This window comes from Rattus norvegicus, chromosome 4 (assembly GCF_021556685.1).
Source record: "Rattus norvegicus strain SHRSP/BbbUtx chromosome 4, alternate assembly SHRSP_T2T, whole genome shotgun sequence".
Classification (NCBI taxonomy): Eukaryota; Metazoa; Chordata; class Mammalia; order Rodentia; family Muridae; genus Rattus; species Rattus norvegicus.
In genome coordinates this window covers 54,044,361-54,063,346 of record NC_141537.1, presented here as the reverse complement: position 1 = coordinate 54,063,346, position 18,986 = coordinate 54,044,361, and the positions used below count along the sequence as shown (strand labels likewise).

The following is an 18,986-nucleotide window of genomic DNA, read 5'->3' as shown; positions in this document are numbered from 1 at the left end:
TTTATAGATCTCAGAACAGCCAGTCGTCTTTGCCATTCCCCAAATATGTACATTGTCAAGCAGGACTGATACCCATCAGAATATTTAAACAGCTCTTCCTCTATAAGGGCTCCACTTGTGATTTGGATCAAATGCAAAAGTGTAGTTTAAATGCAGAAAGGTGGTCTCCCTAGTGCGCATAGAAAGCAGGCTGTTCAGCTCTCTGGGAATTAACACTCTTCTCTCAGGATAATTCCCTCCTTCCTTTGGTAATTATGGGAGTTCCTACCAACCTGTGTGCCTTCCACTCACGTGCATCAGATGGAATGCTACTTGTGGACATGCCCCAGTCTTTATCACAAAGATCATCTCCCATGCAGTACAGAATTCTGTTTCGTAAGTGGCTCAAGCTCGGGAGTTAAATCCCTATGGTAGATTTTTTTCAACAACTTGAGTCCTTCAAGGATATGATGACCAAGGACTACCAGACATATAATACTAACCAACAGTGTGAAGGAGAAGAAATTAAGAAAGTGAAAACTGGTACTAGAGAATGGGGAAGTGGAGATAAAATACATAACACTGACAACATTTAAAAAAAAAAATGAAGTGTAGTGATGGCTATTCCTAACTGTCAATTTGATTACATCTGAAATGAACGACAACCAGAAATGGAGGGCACACCTGTGGTCCAGATCTTGAGGCTGGAAGACACAAGGTTCTAACCCAGATCTTGGCATGGAGATCCTGAGGCATAGTGGTTATGAAAAGCTTAGGTCCAGGCAAGGTAGTACACGCCTTTAATCCCAGAAGACTGAGGCAAGCAGATCTCTGAGTTCAAAGCCAGCCTGGGACAAGGCAAGTAGGATGAGGGTCTTTTTTTTTTTTTATTAACTTGAGTATTTCTTATATACATTTCCAGTGTTATTCCCTTTCCCGGTATCCGGGCAAACATCCCCCTCCCCCCTCCCCTTCCTTATGGGTGTTCCCCTCCCAACCCTCCCCCCATTGCCGCCCTCCCCCCAACAGTCTAGTTCACTGGGGGTTCAGTCTTAGCAGGACCCAGGGCTTCCCCTTCCACTGGTGCTCTTACTAAGATATTCATTGCTACCTATGAGCTCAGAGTCCAGGGTCAGTCCATGTATAGTCTTTAGGTAGTGGCTTAGTCCCTGGAAGCTCTGGTTGCTTGGCATTGTTGTACATATGGGGTCTCGAGCCCCTTCAAGCTCTTCCAGTTCTTTCTCTGATTCCTTCAACGGGGGTCCTATTCTCAGTTCACTGGTTTGCTGCTGGCATTCGCCTCTGTATTTGCTGTATTCTGGCTGTGTCTCTCAGGAGCGATCTACATCCGGCTCCTGTCGGCCTGCACTTCTTTGCTTCATCCATCTTGTCTAATTGGATGGCTGTATATGTATGGGCCACATGTGGGGCAGGCTCTGAATGGGTGTTCCTTCAGTCTCTGTTTTAATCTTTGCCTCTCTCTTCCCTGCCAAGGGTATTCTTGTTCCCCTTTTAAAGAAGGAGTGAAACATTCACATTTTGATCATCCGTCTTGAGTTTCATGTGTTCTAGGCATCTAGGGTAATTCAAGCATTTGGGCTAATAGCCACTTATCAATGAGTGCATACCATGTATGTCTTTCTGTGATTGGGTTAGCTCACTCAGGATGATATTTTCCAGTTCCAACCATTTGCCTACGAATTTCATAAAGTCATTGTTTTTGATAGCTGAGTAATATTCCATTGTGTAGATGTACCACATTTTCTGTATCCATTCCTCTGTTGAAGGGCATCTGGGTTCTTTCCAGCTTCTGGCTATTATAAATAAGGCTGCGATGAACATGGTGGAGCACGTGTCTTTTTTATATGTTGGGGCATCTTTTGGGTTTATGCCCAAGAGAGGTATAGCTGGATCCTCAGGCAGTTCAATGTCCAATTTTCTGAGGATCCTCCAGACTGATTTCCAGAATGGTTGTACCAGTATGCAATCCCACCAACGATGGAGGAGTGTTCCTCTTTCTCCATATAGGATGAGGGTCTTAAAGCCCTTGCCCACAATGATACACTTCCTCCAACAAGGCCATACCTCCTAATAGTACCACTTCCTGGGCCAAGCATATTCAAACCACTACAAGTATCAAGTCCACAGAAGAAGAATTCTGAGTTCAAGGCCAGCATGCACAGCATTAGAAGACCCGGTGATCCTGTGTCAGAAAATAATAAAGCAGTAACAAAACCTGATATTTTTACAGAGATTTAGATTGGTGCTAAATCTGCTACCATGAGAAAGGAAGAATGACATGTATCCAGCCCCCCACCCCAAAAGAACTCTTTAAAATCAGAGGATTAAACTGGGTGCTATAGAAAAAAAAGTGAGGAAAAAAAAACACAATACAAAGCAAGAATTTCATAAAAGCTTAGAACACTAGAGAGAAAAGCAACACAAGACTGATACAGAAGAGCCAGGACTCAATCCAATAGAAATGTTGCAAATGAACAGAGGGAAAGAGGGAACAGAATTAACTTTAAATAGTAAAGTCCCCCTGAGCTGAAGGCAGTAGTCTGTATTTGAAGAGAACTTCAAAAGACATGGTGAAGAAAGCCATTCCTATAAAAATAAACACGCCACAAATTCGCTGAGAGCCGAGGGGTGTGATTATAACATTCTGTTTGTGAGATGAAGATGTGCATCCCTTCTGATTGGAAAGAAGGAGCAGTGTGGAATGGTGAGGGAGAAATATAAGTGACTAAAGGAAAGGGTTGTGTCTAAACAAAGACTGCTATGCTTGTTTGTTCAACAATGAATGGGAGGTAGAGAGTGCTAACCCAACACTAACTTGTTCCTTCTGCTAGGCTCACTCAGGTCAAAGGTGAGGGAGATGGGGTAATGGGGAGATGGATTTATAACAATGGGTTGGGAGATTAGGAGGTGGTGGAGCCCGAGAGACCCAGATGTAAAGTGAGTTAATAAATTAGTGGGGAAAAAATGTAATTGGTAGCCCCTCCCACAAGTTTCTAACATAATCTTTATCATCTTGTAAGATGCTCCCTCTACTGAAGTCACATACTTTGTTAGACATTGGGCCAACAGAGGATTCCTTTGCTGGTTGCCTTAGGAAGCATATCTGAAATAGATATGAAAGACACAAATGTCTTTGTCTTTGAGTTAAACACGACTACTTCTCATTTTCACGAGGTGGCTAATGAAGCACAGAGTGCAAGCATATGCCAGCTAACGGAAGAGACAACAAGGCCTGAATTTGACTTCAGATTTGCAAAGGACAGTTGTAAAAATCTCCTGTTAGAAATGTGACCGTTGGGGCTCCTGAGATGGCTCTACACTGAGGAGCACGAACTGTTCTGGAAGCGGACCTGGGTAGGGTTCCCAGCACCCACATGGCACCTCACTACTGTCCAGGATTCCAATTCTAGGGGACCTGAAACCCTCTTCTAGCCTCTGAGGGCACTGCATGCACGTGATGTAGATACCTAGATATAAGCAATGCAAGTCATACACAAAAATATTTTAAAGAACCAAAATGTGGCATTGTTTGTATTTTATAATACTAGTGAAATCAAATCCATTAGTGTTCTTACTTAGAAAACTGTAAATGACTATCTAGGGTTGCTAGCATTTCTTCTACTAATTGTTTTCCCCTTTCTCCTAATATACCAATCCTTTCATATTCCCTAATGATTTCAGGAGCATTTTATTTTTTTATTGGATATTTCTTATTTACATTTCAAATGTCATTCCCTTTCCTGATTTCCCTGGCCATAAGCTTCCTATCCCATCCCCCTCTTCTTTTTCTATAACAGTGTTCCCCTTCTCCAACCACCCCCCCTTCCCACCCACTCCCAACATTTGCCTACACTAGGGGACCCAGCCTTAGCAGGACTTCTCCCATTAGTGCCCAACAAGGCCATCCTCTGCTACATATGCGGCTGGAGCCATGGGTCTGTCCATGTATAGTCTTTGGGTAGTGGTTTAGTTCAGGGGCATTTTAAACAGTGGATTCTGCCTCTAATGCATTCATTGGTAGCTGGATACAACTGAGCATGTCTCTATTATTCTTTACCTGTTTTATTACCTTCATCTTCAAAATGGTATTATTACTCAACATTTGCCTTTCCTGCTTTACCAGAAGGAGTTAGGTGTCTGAGCCCTGATGTAATAGCTGTTAAATACTTTTTCATCACTGGAAGACTAGGAAGAGTCGTTGCTCCTTGTGTGTCTTAGTAGGCAACTGAATGCTTATGAAAGACATTGCATGCTTGTGCCAAAGGCTTTAGTTCCTGTAAATATGGGTTTTGTGCTACAGGAGACCAACACAACAGGAGAATTTATACATGCCCATCAATCTAGGTTCCCATACTGCTTTCTTTACTTTTTACTTTTTCCCAGAACACATAATGGAATAACTAATTAATGAAGCAATTAATGTGACTGTGAGAATCTGACTTTATGACTTTTCATAAAGTTCTATGTGTGTTCCAGGATGATATCTACCTAATAATGCAAAATTTAAGACATATTAGAGAGGAAAATACCTGTCCTAGCCTTAGAAAACTAATAATAGGACACCACACTCTATTGAGCCTTTGTGGAAACATTGGGTCTTTGTGAAATAAAATTATTTGGATGACAGCTAGGTTATGTCAGGTCACCATAACGAAATTTTCAAATGAATTACCATCCAGTGACAATTAAGAGGCTGTTTGGTTAGAGTGTATTTCAATAAACCAAAAAGTACTGAACAAAAGAATTTCTGACACAAATTCAATTGTGTAGAAAGCTAGTAAAGTTTATCTTTTGATATTGATGAGACAAATGAACTCTGGATAAAGTTAATCCTTGATGAGACCATTTAAAGAGTCATTTTCATCTCCATAGGTGACGATCCTATTGGTGTCCTTCTTGTTGGTGCTGTTGTTTTTGTTATTGTTGTGATTTAAAAGTTCACAATCCCTGGAATGCAGAGTCCTTTCCTCTGGATTTGCTCTTTTTTTTTTTATTTCCCAGATACATTCTTTTGGATCTTTCCTATTTTGTTTCTAGTTCCTTATCCCCCCAACCATGCCCCCCAGACAAACTCTCACTATGTTGTCTTGACTGACTTGAGCTCACTTTGTCAGCTAAGCTGGCCTTGAACTTGTCATCTATCTCTGCCTTCCAGGTGCTCATATTATAGGAGAAAACTCTAATATCTGTCTCCCTGATAGTGTTGACTTAATTCATCTGCTCCCTGATTTCTCACTACAAAGGCCTTATGTGATAATCTTTTATAAAATTTCCAGTGCTTTCTAATACCTCCTAATGCCTTAAACCTGTTTCCTCTTAATTCTATAGACTACTATCACCATCATACGTGTCTGTTTATCCTTAACTTCTAATCTCCATGAGATTAGAATTCCAATTACCCACCATGAACTGAGCAACCAACAATGTGTATGAAACTTAAAACTAAAAGTTCTTTAGAAAAGGCTTGCAATCAGAGAAAGATAATGTTTTCTTCTCTTCGGTGTTTTACAGAAAAATTACCATTGTAGTAGGGAATAGGAAAAAATTCATCAGAATCACAAATAAGGCCATGCCAACAGAAACTGCTAAATTAAATCCAGTTGCAGGAACCTTGTTCTTTTGGAGATTTGGAGAGTGAGATCTGCAGGACTCTCCGTGCCAGCCATAGTAACAGTGACACACAAATCCATTCTTCATATTCACTATTGCCTTCAGTTTACTTTTTGGAGAAATGACAAAATTGACACCTTTGCTCGTGACAGAATTCTTTTGGCTATCTTCAGGCATATGCAGATAAAAGGAGGAGTCGGGGGTCTTCCGAATACATCTTCCATGGCTGTTACATAGACTTTGACTACAGAGCTTTGCTGCTGATGTTACATTGAGAGCATAGGGGCCCAATAGCCCATGAACAGTTTGTTGCAAAGATAAGCAAGTCTCCTGTAAGAAAAAAATATAAGAGATGCTTATAGAACAGAACAGAGTCCAGAGAAATAAATTCACATGTATACAATCAAGTGAACTTTGACAAGGGTATCTAGAATACACAACATGGAAAAGATCAACTTGTTAACAAATAGTGTTGGGGGAGGGGGATGATCTAAACAAAGTAGAACCACTCACTTATATAACATACAAACTCACTTATATAACATACAAAACAACAAAAAGTTGCTTAAACTTAAACACACACACACAAAAAAAAAACTGATAAAACTTTAAGCAGAAAGTGCTTTTCTTCCTAATTCCTGTCAACTGTGACAGCTTTTTTGCAGAAGACTAAAGGAACAAGAGGAATTATGTCAGACTTAACACTCTACAAACAAAGAAAAAGCAGAATTGTCAGTGGAATGAGAAGATATTCTACAAAGTAAAAGAAAAGATGTGTAAAACCCCTATTTCCCACAGTAACTAGTTACACATCTAGAAGTGACTCAAAAAAACATGCACGATAACTGAAAGGAACAAAACAAACACCAGCACAGCCAAGTTTGATGGTATAGACCTATAACCAGCTTCTTGGGAGGCTGTGGAAGAGAATCACAAGTCTGAGGCTTGCGTGACCCACAGAGTTGAGTTCAAGGCCCTCCCAGACAATGTAATAAGATCTCATCTAAAAACATGAGATAAAATGAAAGCCAGGGATATAGCTCACTGGGACAGCCCTTGCCAAACATATTGAAGCCTCAGGTTCAGTCCCTAACATAGAAAATATGGATAATAAACAGACAGGGACGTGGTGGCACACATCTTTAATCCCAACACTTAATTGGAAGGCAGAGGCAGGTGGATTTCTTTGAGTTCAATGCCAGACTAGTTTATATAGAACGTTCTAGGTCAGTTATATAAAGAGATTTTTGTCTCAAGGGGAATAAAAGCTGGCTAACTCACCTGTACAAAGAAATAGAAAAGACATAAATACATATTTGTAAATCTCAGGGAAAAAATGCAAATCAAAAGTATGATGAGACGTTACCATGTACCCATAAGGTTGGCTACTATCAAGACAAATGTAGAGATTACATGTATCAATTGCGTTGTTTGAAACCCTTTTAGCCTGCTGATTCAAATGGAAAGATACAAGACCTATGGAAAATAGTATGGAAGCTCTTTCAAAGTTAAAAATAGAGCTACCATATGCATGCATATACATGCACATACATATGTGCTCATATACACAGTTATGGGCATACATATTTAGAAAGGTTAAATTATGATCTAGAAGTAGCACCTACACTTCTAGATGCAAAACAGGGCTTCTTTGTGTAGTCAAGAACTGTAACTAACCCGAGTGTCCATCAAGAGATAAATGGGTAATGATCATGTGATACATATACAATCGAATATAATTCAGTCTTTAAAAAATAGAACTAAGGGGGAGTGGAAAGATGGCTCAGCAGTTAAGAGCCATCGAGAGATAAATAGATAGTGATCATGTGATTGATATATATACAATTGAATGTAATTCAGTCTTTAAAAATAGAAGAAGTAAGGGGGTGGAAAGATGGCTCAGTGGTTAAGAGCACTGACTGCTCTTCCAGAAATCCAGAGTTCAGTTGCCAGCAACCACATGGTGGCTCGCAACCATCTGTAATCAGATCTGATGCCCTCTTCTGATGTGTCTGAGGACAGTGACAGTATACCCAAATACTCAAAATAAATCTTTAAAAAAAAATAGAAGATTCTGCCATTTGTGACAAAGCTAAGGAACACAGAAGACATTATGCTGAGTAATCAAAGAAATAGCAAAAAGCACCGCAGTCTGAGCCCACTTATACCTGAGTTATCTAAATTGCCAAATCAATGCACTGAAAGATGCATGCATGCTTAACCAACAAATGTTAGAAATCTGCTGTATAACATGGTATCTATAATCAACAATACTGGATTATGACCTTCCAAATTTGCTATAACATAAATTCTAGGTTAAATATTCTAGCTACAAAATTTTAAAAATATCAAACAACTATTGTACAAATACAATTTTCCTTCCATGTACACTTTTATCATAAGCTACCATCAAAATAAAAAATTGTAAAAAAAAATCTATTCTTCATAATAATAAAATTATTTTCAATTTTTTATAATAACGTGTGTTCGGTATACATAATAGTGTTTATTTGACTAAAATTCCTGCCTTGTGAGTTTAAGTCTAGTACGATTTTTAAATGAAGAAAGTAAGACTGAGGGTAGTTACTTAACACACCTCAAATTATACCCTTAGAATATAATAATCGGCTTCTTACTTTAGGCTGCCCAATTGAAGATTACGCTGGTCCACCCTTCTGTTAGCCACAGTTTAGTATAGAGGTGAGTGATCAGTGTTCATCCCTACAGTCTTTGAACTTTGTTAAAGCCAAAGAAACAAATAATCAGCAGCCAACTGATGTGAGAAAACATTTTTAAATGTTTTTAAATTGTTTTACATGTTTAAGATCACTAGCTAGACAGCAGTTCTCAACCTGTGAGTCGCTATGCCTTTAGTAAACTTCTATCTACAAAAATGTCAATTCATAACAGTAGCAAATTTACCGTTATAGAGTAGCAATGAAACTAATTTGGTGGTTGGGGGGGAGGGGTCAAAGGATCACAGCATTAGAAGGGTTGAGAACCACTGACTAGAATGTAACACTAACAGAGAAATCAACACTGACCTTTGTATCAGAATATTCATATCCTCCCCACAATATTATTCCTGCTGCTCCCAATGCAGCACTTTCACCAATTGTGTGCACTAAGTCCTCCTATAAAAGAGAAGGACCAGGAGAAGTTTTTGTCAAGTCATGTTAACTCATTAAGATTGTTTGTTATTTTTTAAAAAAAAGTATAAAAGAACTGGAAAAGGCGATTTGAGCATTTTAGATTATCTGATAATATTTCAGTATGCCAGGAAATGCTGTAAATAATGAGGCTATAAAAATACATAGATTTTAATCTTTGATCTGGAGTTCTATAAAATATTGTTTAAGATAGACATATAAACATATAAAGACAATACAATGACATAATATCCATATTTAGGAGAGAAATAAAGATATATGAATCCTTGTATATAAACAGAACCAACTGCGACGATAAATTCTCTACTTAAGAGTATCAAGATAGTTCTGCTCCTAAACTCCATAGTGTGTTGAAGGAAAATAAACCACAGTGCCAGGGTGGGATACCTCATTATGTGCTGTCAGTCAGGAAGTCCCTAGAGGCCTTGTTAAATCAGCTCTTACCACCTCTCTTACCTACTTGAGGAGACCCTAGTGATGCAAACAGCATGTATCTTAGTTATAGGATACAGAGAAATCAAGTGAGACTGAACTAGACGTTTTCTCCTGACTGCCTAGATTTTCTAGTCCCAGAGAATGCTGTACGAGCTACTGGTTCACCCATCGGTGAACCCTAGAAATTATAAGACCAACATGCCAGGCAAGATGTGCCCACTATCTTTATGGAGATTACCAGCTGCTTTGCCTGATTGGATTTCAGGCTTGTTCCACAAAAACAAAATCCATGCATGTTGCTATAAACCTGGCCAAAAGCCAGCATCTCTCTAATTGGTATTAAGACTTGATCAGCAGCTCAACAAGAGGGAGACCGTGTCTGGTACCAAAAACTAGCTAACTACTTGGTGACAAATGATAGTGAGGACATGGTTAGTGGAAGAGAATCTTCCACCACTAATTTACTAAACCTTAGAAATCTTTAACAACCCATGCACATTTGTCTTTATACCCATACCTAAGTGTAGTTTTCACCCCTCATCCAAGAAACCTCTCTTTGCAACAGAGACCTTTATTACAACCACAGCCAACCAAAATGCAGAGCTGTGAATCCTTGTCCTAATAGATACCTCCACAACACAAACTCACCCCTAAGGCTCAGGGATCATTGTGGAAGAGGTAGTGGAAAGACTGTAGGAATCAGAGGATCAGGGAGCTTACTGTGAGATTGCATCTCCTAACAGTAGCAGTCTCTACCCATGAAAACTTCACTGACCAAATGTAGATTGAAAAGGATGACTTCTCTCTGTAACAAAGACACTTACTTCAACCATAACTAACCGAATTGCAGAATTGTGGATCCCTATCCTAATATACATCAACAACACTTCCCCACCCCTAATGCTCAGGGAACATTGAACAAAGATGACAGCAATAAACATGTTGAACTGGATGGAGGAAAGCCCATGAGGCCTCAACTCTACACAAAGAACTACCCAAAGGACAAGGCAACTGAAGAAACCTGGGAAAAGGTGAGGGGACCTTCCCCACGGAAGAACACAACAATTGCTTGTCCAGTGCCAAACACCAACCCTGAAAACAAACATATAGGTAGCATTATACGGGCTGAAGAGGTTATACTTAGGAATATATGTATATATACATACATACATAATATATACATATAATAATAATTAGTAAAAAAGGCTGCAAATTTGAAGGAGAGTGGGGAGGGTTAAATAAAAGTATGTGGAAGTGTTTGGAGGTGAAAAAAAGGAAAATGTAATCAAATTATAAATAATATTTTATATAAAAATATTTTAATATTTTATAATCAAAAAGTTTTAAACCCGTGATAAGGAAAGTCAGACTCCATGAGGAAACTGAATAGTATTCTTTATATAATGTAGAACTTCCTTCTAAATATTTATACTTATACTCATAGACAAATGCTACTCCCAAGCTTACCAGAGAAGCTTTATTTTCACTGAAAGGCTTTGTGAATCCAGTGATTCAAGCTGCCCGAGGTGCTGAGAGTACTCAGCCCTAAACATAACTGTTTCACCACCCCTCTAAGGTTCTCAATACAAATATGGATGAAGGCTGCAAAGTTCTACCTTTAAAGTGAGATATAGTCATTCCAAACACGTTATCTAAGCAGCTACAGTTGAGTTTACTGAACAAGCACAAGACTGGACCTGTCAACAGTGAATCATGAATGGGAAGAGCTCATGGACTCTACCCTCCTAACCATTTAACTATTAAGAAAGTCTAGGTGAGTTAGTCATTCATTGTCTCCAGTTGTAACCCAGAGATGAGTCCACCAGGTACCAATGGATAGTTCCAAACCCACAGTCCCATTGACAGCCCTTGTTAAAAAATCAAGATCACAGAACAGAACAAAAGGACCTGAATGTGGAAAAGAGATCTGTAGAAGGGAACAACAGTCACAAGAAAAGGAAGGAAGTATGAGAGGGTAGGGAAGGTATGAGGGTAATCAAAATGTATTATATAATGTATAAAATTGTCAAAGAACAAATACTATCAATAGAAAAAGACTTACTTATAAGCATTTATTACTAGAATAGTACAAATTTGCAACTTTAGTAAGATATATTTTTGCAGTCATTAAAAAAAAAACATTGGGTAGGGGTATCACTATGGTAGAGATCAAAGATAATAACTAGGGGTGATGGGAGTTGTTTTGTGAAAAATTAGAAGGCCCAACAAATGCAATGATCATCCAAAAAAAAAAAGGAGGGAAGATATTAGAGTCATTTCTAATTTGGACATATAATTCTTATCTACCTGTTGACAAATAATAGAAAGAGAAGAAAGAAGGCATTCAAATGACTTTTAAGTTGAGTGACTGAGTAGATTAGAAATTGAGGAGGAGGTTGTGTTCAGGGTTGTAGGCCAAAAACTAGAAGCAGAATGATAGGGAAAGTAAGGTGAACAACAGAGGAAATGGTCTAAATGTTTTCCTCTCCCATGATGTACTAGAGATTCTTTGAAAATCTGGGCACTCAAGGACCAGATGAGTAAATCTTCATGCCACGACCAAGCTTTCCTACACTCTGGAAAAGCTCCAATTATGTAAGCACTTAGCAAAAATAAGTGTCTCTTATTTGAAAGGCTTGGAACCTGAACTACTTCAAGTTTCTGACTTTCTCAGATTTTATCTTTAGTTTTGTGTGTATGTGGGTGGGGTGTGTGCACATGGGGAATTCCAGAAGAGGGTGTTGGGGCCTGTGGAGTTATGGTGACAGTCAGTTGTAAACTGCCTGATATAGATGCTGGGAATTAAACTCTAGTCTTCTGCAAGGGCTATATGAGCTCTAACTGCTGAAGCATCTCTCCCAATCCTACTCTCATACTTAAAATGTCAACTATAGGCTATCCCCTCTGAACTCTGCTTCATAAACCATATACTCTATCCATCAAAAAGTATACAGTAGATTAAAGCTATTAATAAATTTAATGCTTTCCTGATGTGCATGCATTATTTATCAACCAACAGTATAGATTATTTTTACCTGTTGTCTAAGAAGCATAACTTTTCAATGGGAGCTTTCTTTCAAAGAAGTTTTTGTTGATTCTTTCAAATGTGCCCTGGCAAAAGTCTGGTCTTAGATTTAAGTAATGCGTTACCATTTACATAGTAGAAGAAGTTCATCCCTTGTATTACCTTAAAAATTGCAGATCACAAAGACTAGTAAAAGGATCCCTAAGCAGAAATCCCCAAACCTGAAATGCTCTAAACTCTGAAACTGAACAGATCTGCTGCAACAAGAGAAATATTCTGCATCAGACCTCAGGTGTCTGGTTACAGTGAAAACATAGACACATTAAAACATTCTTAATTCACCATTTATTTTTAAGTGAATCCTTTAGCTTCTTGGATTATTAGTGCTGCTGTTAGTATTAATAACAGTATTATTGACCCTTCATAGTCATTAAATAATTTTGAATGGATAATTATAACCTCTAAAATTAGTTCTTTGAAATGCCCACCCTATTACACGCAATGTGTTTTAACCATGCTCCTTCCCCAACTATTGGATCCCCCTTGTTCAATGTTGTGTCCTCCTTTTCTTTTTTAACCCATCAAGTACAATTTGTGCTCCCCATATACTCTGAGATGTGTGGCAATCAACTGGATCATGGTTAGCCTCCCAGGTGTTAGACTCTAACAAAAACCAACCCTCCCTCTCTCCTAGGAGCTGTAAGTTACTCAGCTCCTCATCTGGGGCTGAAACTTTGTGTCCACCTCCTCTCTAGAATTCTGTTTGGCTTTAGTTTATGTTGGTCTTGTGCATGCTGTCACAACCACTCTGAGTCCATAAGTGCAAACCCATAAGATAGTTCCTACTATTTTCCTGCTTCCTCTTCTGCAATGATCCCTGAGCCTTAGGAGAAGTAGAAGTAATATATACCACTTAGGTTGAACATTCCATGGTCTCTTATTATTCTCTATACCTTAGCTAGGTGTGAGTCTCTGTATTAATCACCATCCAGTGCAAAAAGAAGCTCATTCTCTTTTTGTTTATTTAGTAGAATAGTAATAGTTCTACTAAATAATAGTAATAGTTCTTCACTAAGTCTTATGATCCATCTAGTTGAAGGTTCTTGATCCCAATAATGGTGTCAAGAATAGCTTTCATCTTGTGAAATAGGCCTTAAGTCTGACCATTAAGTGGTCAGTTGCCCATGATGTTGGTGTTAATATTACACCAATGGGCTTCCTTGCCAGGCTGGTAGTTATTGTAGCTCAAATAGTCTTTTTGCCAAAAGAATTTGAAAAGGTGATATTTGAGAAATCTGTCAGTTGAAGGATCATTCTGTGAAAAGACTTTGGAAAGCAAGAGCTGTGCCTTAAAGTATTCAGAGAGGTGGCTTTTAAAACAATATTATCATTATTATTATTATTATTATTATTATTATTATTAAGTGTGTGTGTGTGTGTGTGTGTGTGTGTGTGTGTAGATACACTGCAATCATGCATGTGTGCAGATTACAGAACAACTTTCAGGAGTTGTTTCTCTACTTCTCTTGTGGGTTATAGGTTGTCACGTCTGCAAAGCAAGGAAGTAATTTTACCTGTTGAACCTCCCACCTCTGGCCCAGACTGGCTTCTGAAATAAAAACTTAGTCTACGTTGTACTTGAAATAGTATTAGAATTAATGGTGTAAAGTTATCCAGAGGCAAAGTAACTCTACATGCATGAACTTCTTAAGAATTAATATTGCCTGAAAATGTAGGTTTCTTTCTGGTACAGAAAGTAGTCCATCAAAAATACTAAAGCAAAATCAAGGTAAAAGTGAATTCATGTTTGAGTCAAAGTGGAATTTTTTTTTACCATAGTGCTATAATTCTTTTTGTCCTTTATTGAATGAACCTACCATTTTGAATAACATTAGTAATCTTGTGATGCTAAAACTAGGTAGTCTAATCAATAACGTATAATAAATATTAGGTTAACAGGTTTTATTCTGAAATCTTATAGGAATAGTTGCTTCTGCACTTAAGTACCCTTACTGTAACATAGTGTTCTAAGGAAATGAACTCTAACAGTCTTATGTTTGTGTTAGTCATTGTAATAATGGAGCTGTTGGCACTCAGGTAGGGTTAGTAATTTTTTTTTAAAGATTTATTTATTCATTTATTATATATAAGTACACTGTAGCTGTCTTCAGATACACCAGAAGAGGGCATTGAATCTCTTTACAGATGGTTGTGAGCCACCATGTGGTTGCTGGGAATTGAACTCAGGACCTCTGGAAGAGCAGTCGGGTGCTCTTAACCGCTGAGCCATCTCTCCAGCCCCAGTAATTTTCTCATGAATCTATCTGCCTAATGGTTACATCCATACAGCAACGCCCCAAGTGACAATCCAGTTGATGGTTGAGCACTTCTAGAATCTGCAAATTCATTATGTCCCAAACGAGTTCACCAAAGAGTTCTAAACTTCATAGTCGGTGCTAAAGCTGAAGATACCCCTGTCCTGGCTTCATTTCCCATTGCTGTGATAAGATATTCTGAGGAGAATAACTCATGAAACAATGTGGTTATTGTCATTCACAATGTTAGGTTACAGCCCAGCATTTACAAAAAAGTCAAGATAGCAAGGACTGCAAGCAGCTAGTCACATTCGGTCACGAACAGACAAATGTCGGATGTCTGCCTGCTTCCCACTCGTCAGTTCACTTCTTCCTGTTTTATTCCATCCAGGATCCAAATCCAGGAAATGCTACATCCCATGTTTGTTCTTCCCACATCTATTAGCAGATTTAAGGCATTTCCCAACAGACATGACCACAGGGCAACCCAATTTAAACAATTCCTCACTGAGAATCTCTTCCCAGGGGATTCCCAGGGGATTGTGTCAAGTTGACAGTTACAACCAATTATCAAAATACCTATTTATATAAACTACTCACTCCGTTGACACTGGTAGCCTATACGATGGACTCCTAAGAAACATTCAATAGAATCCATGCCATCCTTTCAGCAAATATAATACTGTATAATGAAAAGTTCGTTTGATTAATACCTTAATCCCAAATCCCCAGTTTATACACTTCCAGTCTGGAAAACAACCAGAACCTTTACAATAAACTCTTGAGTTCTAAATGAGTTTCTTCGTTTCTTTGTTTCTTTGTTTGTGAGACTGGGTTTCTCTGTTGTAACACTGGCGATCTAAATTAGTTTCTTTTATCTTCTAAAACTCTAGATGGCATGTCTAATCAGTTGTATGGAATTTCAAAATTAAGTTGAATAAACATACTCCTTTAATATTAGAATAACATTTTAATGAGAAATAAATATCACCCAAAGGTTTCTTTCTAAATTTTACATATATTCTATTAACCCTACATTGTTTTTAATGTGACTTTTTTTTCTTACCTCTGACAAAGCTTCAATACTTTGCAAATAAAATGGTCTGGAAAAAATAAAAACTGGCAAAGCATAGTCCTTCCTAGCCTTTTCAGCAATTCTCAGGGCTTCTCTCACTCGAAAATGAACAAATTTCAGTGCATTTATGTCTGATTTTAATATTTTACTCAAATATATGGAAGGATAAAGTGCTGCACTCTTTTCCCACAACCACATGAGCTGGTCATTGCGGAAAATTTCATCGTCTGGGCAGCTACCTGTGTAGAACTCTGGATTTATCCGGTAATCATAATTGTAGCAATCTGGATAGAGATAGAAGCCCCATAAACGCTTTGGTCTCATTTCTAACGCCAACGTGAGAGTGACGTTCATTAAACTTTTTCCAGCATTTTCAAATTCTTGCTGAGCAACTGTTCTCACTTTCGTTTCGGCCCAGTCAGGATGATGGTGGCGAGTGAAGGCTAGCGAGTGGTTTTTATATATTATTCTGCCGCCCCAATTCCTATCCCACTGGGGCCTCCAGCCTTCCCAGTCAATAACAGCAAGTCCTTCTGATCGCCACAAAGAGACAGCATTCGCAATGTCATTGGCGCTTTTCCTGAGGTGCTCAGAGAGGTTCACATTCTGAGGTATTCCACCGTAGAAGGATATTCCATCTTCAGAGAAATAAGGATAATATCCCAGTTCCTTTGGATAAAATACAGCAATAGTGGATCCACTCTGGGTTTCAAAGGGATTGGGAATGATGTTGAACGCTTGAAGATTCATATTTACATCGAAGTTATCTTTACAAAACAAAGTAGGGGCAGCCCAGAAAATGTTGAAAGGTTGGTTCTTGATCACGGGAGGCATTGCTGGTTTGAGAGCGGCTTGAGTCACCAGAACCAAGAGCACCAGTTCACCAAGCTGCGCCACCCACTGGCTACACATGGATTGTTGTTTTCAGCATGACACAAGTGTACTAAAAGCAAAAACAAACAATCACATGAAGAACTCAAATGCCTGGCAAGTTTTAGAGTATAAATTAAATATTTTGAAAGACTTACAGGGTTTATTAACATACTTATTCACGGTGTCATCTGAACAAGAGAAGAGTGAGACTTTTGTTCCCTCCTTGAAATGTTGAAGGACACTTAATGAATACAGAATAGAAATTTCATACAAATCCTCTTCCATGTAAACACTATGTTCATCTATGCAAGCTTGCTTTTTTGTTCTGAATTTAACTTTCTATAATTCTGAGTAAATGACCCAACCCATCATACACCAGCAAGCCTTTAGTGTGAGGCCAACTAGAAAAGGGCATCTCAATACACTGTTACATTTTTCTATTAAAGAAATTCCAAAAACACGGCCACTTGGAAATTAACAGATATAGGCACTTAGGCAAATATTATGTAGAACAAAAAGAAATGACATGTATTAACAAAAAGGAGTACAGTGTATAGAATTTGAAGTATACTGACCTCAAAGGTTTATTTGATTGTTTCCAAACACAGAAGAGTTCCCACAGGAATAGCATAGGGTGACACAGAAACTAGAGATGCCATCAATCATCTGTTGTTGATTGTAGAGTTCGCTAACATCCTTTCTTGGGCACAAAAATGAACATTTAAAAAGTATTATTTCCTTAAGACCACTATTCTTCTATGAAAGAATTGGGCCATATTCTCAGCAGCTAAATTGCAAACAAAATTCAGCCTTTTAGTCACACACACAGTCAGTTAAAACCAAAAACTGCCAAAGAATCTCGACAGAACATAGGGACTAAGGAGTGACACATCCCAGCCAATCAGAACATAGCCTGAAAGCAATATGGCTGAAACTAGCCAAGTTTCTTTGGTATGTAGTGTACATACTTAAAACTAAGGGGTTGGGGATTTGGCTCAGTGGTAGAGCGCTCGCCTAGGAAGCGCAAGGCCCTGGGTTCGGTCCCCAGCTCCGAAAAAAAAGAAATTAAAAAAAAAAAAAAAACTAAGGTTTGCTGGTTAGTTTGGGCTGTTAACTTCACACAATCTAGAATCACCTCGTAAAAGAGTCTCTACTGAAAAAATATCTACATGGAAATTGGCCAGTGGATGTGTCTGCGAAGATTTTTTTGTTTATTGGTGTAGGAGGAGCCAAACCATGGTAGGCCGTACCATGTCATGGGTCGGGCCCTGACCTCTCCAAGAGTAAAGAAAAATAACGGAGCATTAAAAATGCAGACATTTGTTTCTCTCTGTGCTTGACTATGGATATGATGGGACTAGGGACTAGTTCCTGATTGACATCCCAGAAATGACAGACTACGGCCTAGAATTGTCAGGTAAAGAAATCCTTTGTTTCCCGTGTTGCTTTTGGTCAAGATACTTCATCATAGCCAGAAATTAAACCAGAACATAAACATATTGCAGGTTTTCTTTGAAGTAGTCAAATTTTGTCTGTTTTTTAGGAGTTATACATTACTAAGTATATATCTTTTCTTATTTAATCTAACAAATGCTAGAAAAACACACCAACCAAAATCATATATAAATTCTAATAGCATAGCACCCAAAGTTTGTGAAGAAGGAGGAGGAGGAAGAGGGGGAGAAGGAAGAGGAGAAAAGAAAGAAAGAGAAAGAAAGAAAAACAGTCACTTTCCAAATCAGAGGCTATCAGTAGCTTACTCTCAAATATTCTGGATTTTACTGAGATGACAGACTTCATGGACTTTGTATTGTGATACCAGATGGAACCGTAAGTCGCCACATATGGCTCCTTACCCATCACTCTACTCCATCTATAGGATCTTAATGTGAATGTGAATGGGTCCGCCCTATAGAAGAGGGAGGAGTCAACGTTCTCCATCTTTACTGTTCAGGGGAAGTAAGTATACTCACTCTACATAGATAGAGTGCTTCTCTTTCCTTATGTCCTATCTCCATACCAGTGTGTGCTTAAACACCCTTGGAATTAAATTTCGTTGCATGTCGCCTTGCATAAAACATGTTAGAGAAAAGGTGGCAAAAATATAAAAGATAGGCCTGGGGTTGGGGATTTAGCTCAGTGGTAGCGTGCTTGCCTAGCATGCGCAAGACCCTAGGTTCGGTCCCCAGCTCCGGAAAATAAATAAATAAATAAATAAATAAATAAATAAATAAATAAATAAATAAATAAAAGATAGGCCTTAGTAAAATCCAATTTCAAGCTTCTTTTGTAGGGAATTTTAATCTTGTTTTCTGTATATATAAAGTAGTATGGACCCTATCTTTGTCACTAGCCTAGAGCTAATTTATTATTTTGGCCCTCTGTTGATTGGCAACAAACATTTTTCTAACAAAGGTCTAGTATACTAACAAAATTATGTATTATTAATTCCATGAGATTCTTTTCTTTTTTATTCAATGAAA

The 18,986-nt window shown here is 38.3% G+C and overlaps 1 protein-coding gene across 1 annotated transcript; it reads right to left on the bottom strand.

The window, feature by feature from the left end:
- Positions 1–4,691: 4,691 nt before the first annotated feature.
- Positions 4,692–17,365, bottom strand: Hyal6 (hyaluronoglucosaminidase 6). Its single transcript, NM_001024320.1, is given in 4 exon segments — positions 4,692–5,940; positions 8,655–8,744; positions 15,622–16,573; positions 17,079–17,365. Coding segments are annotated over 3 exon segments (1,446 nt in total). The 5' UTR covers positions 16,543–16,573; positions 17,079–17,365; the 3' UTR covers positions 4,692–5,505.
- Positions 17,366–18,986: the final 1,621 nt, after the last annotated feature.